We start from the raw sequence: 5660 nt of genomic DNA, 5'->3' as shown, positions 1-5660 counted from the left end.
ACACTTTTGAAAAAGCACTCGTAAACACCCCTTTAAAAAATAACAAGCAGGAAATTTATTATACCTAAAACTATTCATGAAGATACCATGATTTCATAAATTATATAATTATCATGGATTATAAAATAATAACTGAACTCATTTAAGATTAAAACATACATTATTACCGAGGTAAACCGGTTTTTACCATTATATTCTTTTTTTTGGAACCGGCGGAATTTATTAAAACCACGGCCTAAAGGAAAAAGACCGGACACAAAAGAAAAAACAAAAACAAAACTTACAAAATGTCAAAAGGGGAACAAACCCAACACTCTCATCTACAATTTCCAAAATTACCCTTATATTTCAGCCAACTAAAAACCATAGAAATCACATTATCTGCCAACTTTGAAGAGTTCACTTGGATTCTGTTAAACCAAACGTCGTTCCTTGCTTTCCACATACACCATAGAAACCCATAGCAGATAGCAAGAAATATTTTTCTCTTTTTTGGACTGTTCCCCCATAAGGCAGCAAAATTAACAAAATTTGAAATTGAAAGCAACCTTTGAATAGAAACGTCACACCAATTGAAATCTAGCGTAGAGAATCAAAAGCAATCGGACAGTCCAAAAGAATATGATCCGCAGTGTCCACACCACTAAAGCACATTTGACAAGAGATAGAAGACATGTTGATACCTCTCCTGGAAATAGCTACTGCAGTAGGAATACGCCCCATACAAGCCCTCCAAACAAAGCTAACGCACTTGATAGGAACTAAGTGAAGACAAACCGTGGGCTTATTTATCAGGATAATCAATTTACTGTCAATGAGGGCCCTAAGATCGCATATACGAAAAAAACCATCAACGGTTAACCTTGATCTCCAAGTGTCGGGCCCATTGGATCTAACAACCATCCTTGTAACATCCAAAATAGATTTCAATTCCAGCAGCTCCTGAGAATTGTTGGGTTTCTGCTTCCAAGCCCACGAGAAAGCGCCATTCACCCATCTGTCACCTAAAAGACAAGGTTTCCTCTTATCTAACACATATAAAGAAGGGAATTTCACTGCCAAAGTCCCGTTCTTTAGCCAGTCATCTAGCCAAAACAAAATTTTCTTTTCGTCCCCTACATAAAATTCAAAAATATCTGAAACATCAATATCAATATTGCCAAGTGTCGAGAAGACATTGACAATACTACTCCAAGTGCCCGGGTGAGATTTTTTAGCCCAATAGTGAATAGGTTTCCTTTCACATCTATGAATACTACCAATCACTCGCCTCCAAAGAGAGTCATTTTCCGTTTTAAATCTCCATATCCATTTTGTCAGGAGAGCCTAGTTAAGCAAGGCCAAGGATCCGACCTCGAGCCCACCAGATGATTTTGGCCCAAGCACCACCTTCCAAGCGACCCAATTAATTTTTTGTTTTTCTTCACTTCCTCCTCATAACAACCGTCTTCTCAGTTTCTCGAGGTTATCAATAATGTAAATCGGGGCTTTAAAAATGGAAAAATAAAAAAGAGGGAGACTACCCAACACAACTTTAACCAAAGTTAGGCAACCACCAAAGGATAAAGTTTTAGCTTTCCATAGAGAAAGTTAATTTTGAACACGATCAATGACAGGTTGTCAGCTCCTTTTTTGGGACATATTTGCTTTAACGGGGACTCCAAGATATTTAAAAGGAAGAGAGGCTGCCTTACAACCAAGAATTCTAGCGCAACTAGCAATTTCATTCTCCGAAACTCCAATGCCAAAAACTTTGGATTTGTGAAAATTAACTTTGAGCCCCGAAGATGCATGAAAGCATCAATTCTTGCCAAGTTTATGAAGTTGGAGCTTGTCCAACCTCCAATAAACATGGTGTCATCGGCGTAAAACAACTGAGAAATCGTAGGGCCTCTGTTAGACATTTCAGCCCCATGAAATAAAGAATGGTCGCAAGCCGAACGCATGGCGACATTTAATCCTTCCATAGCAATTATAAACAAGAAAGGAGATAGAGGATCCCTTTGCCGAACCCCTTTGGTAATAGGAAACTCTTTTGTGGCGGAGCCATTGAGGAGAATAGATGCCGAGAAGACGAGAGACATCCTCTTATCCAAAACATTCATTTATCTCCAAATCCCATTTGTTTCATGATCGATTCCAAATACTTCCAATTAATAGAATCAAAAGCTTTGTCAAAATCGACTTTGAAAATGAATGTTTTCCGTTTAGATTTTTTTAGCCTAAGCACATAGCTCATTAGCAATCATCAGCCCGTCAAGAATGCTTCGCCCTTCAATGAAAGCAGTTTGAACTTCCCCAATCACCGATCCAATAACTCTCTTAATTCTTTTGGCAAGAGTTTTGGCAATAATTTTGTAGACACACCCAATTATGCTTATGGGACGAAATTCATGAAGGGTGAGAGGATCTTTAACCTTTGGTAACAAGGAAATGAAAGAAGAATTGTTTCCCCTAGAGAAAAAACCATACTTTTCAAAATGCTTGACAAATTGAATAATGTTTCCTTTCATTATCTCCCAATATTGTTTAATAAACTTAAATGTAAAACCATCAGGCCCGGGGACTTTATCATTACCGCAACTCCAAATTGCCTCTTTTATCTCCTTAACATCAAAGGGGTTTTCGAGAAAGCACCTGTCTGCATCCGAAAGTTTAAGAAAATTTTCATTAAGGAATAACGGTCTTTCATGACATTCTTCACGAAATTTTTTAGCAAAAAATTCTCATGCCTCCTTTTTTATCGCATCTACATCAGTGGTCCAAATATCTTTTATCATGAGGCCATGAATATGACATTTCCTATTTTTGATTTTTAAGTAGTTATGAAAAAACGGAGAATTCTCATCCCCATCACACACCCATTTGATTTTGGCTTTTTGAATCAAGTCAAGTTTGGCAAATTTCTCCAGATCAAGAATACGCTGTTTATTTAATCTCCTTCCCTCAATTTCAGCATTTGTGAGCGGTCTATTCTCAGCAACTAGTTCAATGTTATTGACCAAATCTTTCAGCTCGCGAAGTTTTCTATTTTCTTTGTCAAACTCCACCCGCCTCCAATTCTTGATAGCCTCTTTGACAGCTTTTAGCTTATCAAAAAAGTATCTATCGGGGGCACCAACGCCAATGTAATTGCTCCATGCCAATCTCATAATAACATCAAAATCATCACGAAGCAACCAAGAGTTGAATAATCTAAATGGACGAGACCCAAAATCTGCAACTTCGGTCATAAGAAAGATCGGGGAATGATCTGAATGTTCTCTTGGCAGTGCAACTATAGAAGCGGAAGGGAAGGCAAACATGAAGTTTGGACAGATTAAAAAACGATCGAGTTTACCAAGTTTGCATCCAACATCGCTAAAATAAGTGAATTTTCTACCCCCCCCCCCCATGTTTAATTCAAGAAGTCCCGCATCTCTAACGAACTTATTAAAAGTTGCAACACTACTTCGATAAAAATAAGAATTATCCTCTCCTCAGGTCTTTTAACTACATTGAAATCTCCAAAAATAATCCATTTACCGGGTCTCGAAGCCATTAAATTTAAGAGTTTTGACCATAAAGTTTTTTTTCACTAGGAGCCTACGGAGCGTATACGTTCACAAAGATAGTTTCTCTAGTAATTCCAACCTAATGCCCAATTATAGCCAAAAAATTCCTGGATTTTATACAGGCAGTAAATTGAAATAAACTTTTGCCCCAAAAAGTCATAAGACCTCCTGATCTACCGACCGATTCCACGAATTTAAAACCAACATCCAAATTCCCCCACCAATCAGCGATTTCAACAGGAATAGAAGACAAACGTGATTCTTGAAAACCAAAAACAGAAATTTTATTTTCCAACTTTAATCTACCAATCCAATCAAATTTATGAGATTCCCTCATACCCCTAATGTTTAAAGACATCACATTCATGAAAAAAATTTCTTTCCGCCATCACCCGAAAGCATACCAGTAACCTCAATGCAATTAGTCCCAATTTGAAATCCAACTTGCTTCCCAACAACGATGGTGTTCTCAAGTTCACAAGAAATAGAAGCCGACGAAACAGGAGAGCCGAGATTTGATCGCTGTGATCAACAAGCATCATGATTAAGGTCGATGGATTTAGGGGGTGTTTGGATAGGAAAAAAATATGTGTTTATTGCTTATTCCTACAATAAGCTAATTTAAGTGTTTGGATAAAATTCAGTTTATTAGGCTAAATAAGCTCATTTTAATAAACATTCCTCCCCATGCTTATTGCTTATTCCCACCACAAATAAACTATAAGCAATAAGCTAAAAATATAATCCAAACAGGCCTTAGATTCACGAAACACTTTTAGAATTAGACCTACAGTCCCCATTCTTTTTCTTTCTTGTCCGGTGTCTTTTAACGTTCAAGTCACCGAGTTCGAATTCTGGGCTACTAGCTAAAGGACTGGAGGAAGGCCCATTTCTAGATGAGTCTCCAAAACGGCCCAAAGTAGGACTGACTAAATTAAATCCTGATTCCAATTTAACGTTAGGCGAATTCAAACACTTAAAATATATAGTATGATATCTTAGTACTTAGGAGCACTCAATATAAGTTTTTTCAAACAAAAAATATTTAAAATTAAAAAAAAAAAACTGTAAAACTTTTTAAAAGCAAAGAGCTTTCAAGTTACTTGTTAATTAGCAAGTTTTTTCTTGTGAGCTTTTTCAATGATTGTGTGAGTCTTACGGTGTTTTAACAAATTGTAGCTAAAAGATATAAAAACATCTCATAAAAAACAATTTGAAAAAGATATTAATTTGAAAGAAACACTAACACCATATTTCCGAGTTCAACTTAACGAGAGAAAAAAAAATTGATGGAAATAAAAAGAAACTAATTTTTTTTTGGTATTCCTAAGTTTTATTAAAGAAATGAAGTGGAAATAAGTTGAGTGAAATGGAAGGACCACTTTCTCTTAACTTTTCTTCCGGTTTAGAAATATTTTGAAAGAAAAAACAAAATATTAAAATTTTCTTTTACTTATATTCAACTCGGGAACACAAAAGAAATTTTTGTTTTTCTTCTCTTTTATTTTCTCTGTTGACTTTATTTTATTTTATTTTATTATATTTTTTTTAAACTCGCAAACTACGCGTAAATGTTTTATTCTCCAATTTTGATATCCTTCGATCTTATACCTTATTTTAAACTTCCGCTAATTTCGTCGTTCACAACAAACTTGGAGATGTACACGAGGAATTTTAAGCTTGAAAAATAAAAATAATATATTTTTATTTAAGTGTTATTACAAAAAGCCCAACTTATAGCCCCTTGGAAATATGGGCCTTGCGCTTTTGTCCATGTTACCCACTATAGCCCTCGCTAACAATAAGGAGTTCATGACTTCATGGCCCATGGGGTTTAATTTTTTCATAAACAACAAATTTGTATAAATAAAACTAGAAATCACAAGACCATAATATGTAATATGCAACTAATACCGTGATAAACTTGATACCGTTTAAATGCTTATCTATATAGCACTTTTATTATCAATTTAAACAATTATTTTTATATGTTTAACAATTTACATATCAATAATTTTTTTTTTATTATCAAATAATACACATAACAAGATATCTAATCATGTTTAACCGTTTACATATTTTGGTCCAAATATCTAATCATGTTTT

The 5660-nt window shown here is 35.1% G+C and overlaps 2 protein-coding genes across 2 annotated transcripts; both read right to left on the bottom strand.

The window, feature by feature from the left end:
* Positions 1–579: 579 nt before the first annotated feature.
* LOC145003649 (uncharacterized) lies at positions 580–2105 on the bottom strand. Its single transcript, XM_078962636.1, has 2 exons — positions 1841–2105; positions 580–1115 (listed from the first exon to the last, which is right to left on the bottom strand). Exons 1-2 carry the CDS (start codon positions 2103–2105, stop codon positions 580–582), a joined length of 801 nt encoding a protein of 266 aa, XP_078818762.1.
* Positions 2106–2726: 621 nt separating this feature from the next.
* LOC145003633 (uncharacterized) lies at positions 2727–3395 on the bottom strand. The gene has a single exon (XM_078962635.1). It carries the CDS (start codon positions 3393–3395, stop codon positions 2727–2729), a length of 669 nt encoding a protein of 222 aa, XP_078818761.1.
* Between the last annotated feature and the right edge of the window lie 2265 nt (positions 3396–5660).

This window comes from Lactuca saligna, chromosome 1 (genome assembly GCF_052625555.1).
Source record: "Lactuca saligna cultivar CGN05327 chromosome 1, ASM5262555v1, whole genome shotgun sequence".
Classification (NCBI taxonomy): Eukaryota; Viridiplantae; Streptophyta; class Magnoliopsida; order Asterales; family Asteraceae; genus Lactuca; species Lactuca saligna.
This window is presented reverse-complemented; position numbering and strand designations above follow the sequence as displayed.

Bases quoted from the DNA above. Each gene is read 5' to 3' on its own strand.
- LOC145003649 (XM_078962636.1), bottom strand. From the start codon at position 2,105: ATGAATGTTTTGGATAAGAGGATGTCTCTCGTCTTCTCGGCATCTATT. The intron at 1,116-1,840 runs GTTGGACAAGCT...AATTTTATGTAG, and splicing joins TGACACCATGTTTATTGGAG to GGGACGAAAAGAAAATTTTG.
- LOC145003633 (XM_078962635.1), bottom strand. From the start codon at position 3,395: ATGGGGGGGGGGGGTAGAAAATTCACTTATTTTAGCGATGTTGGATGC.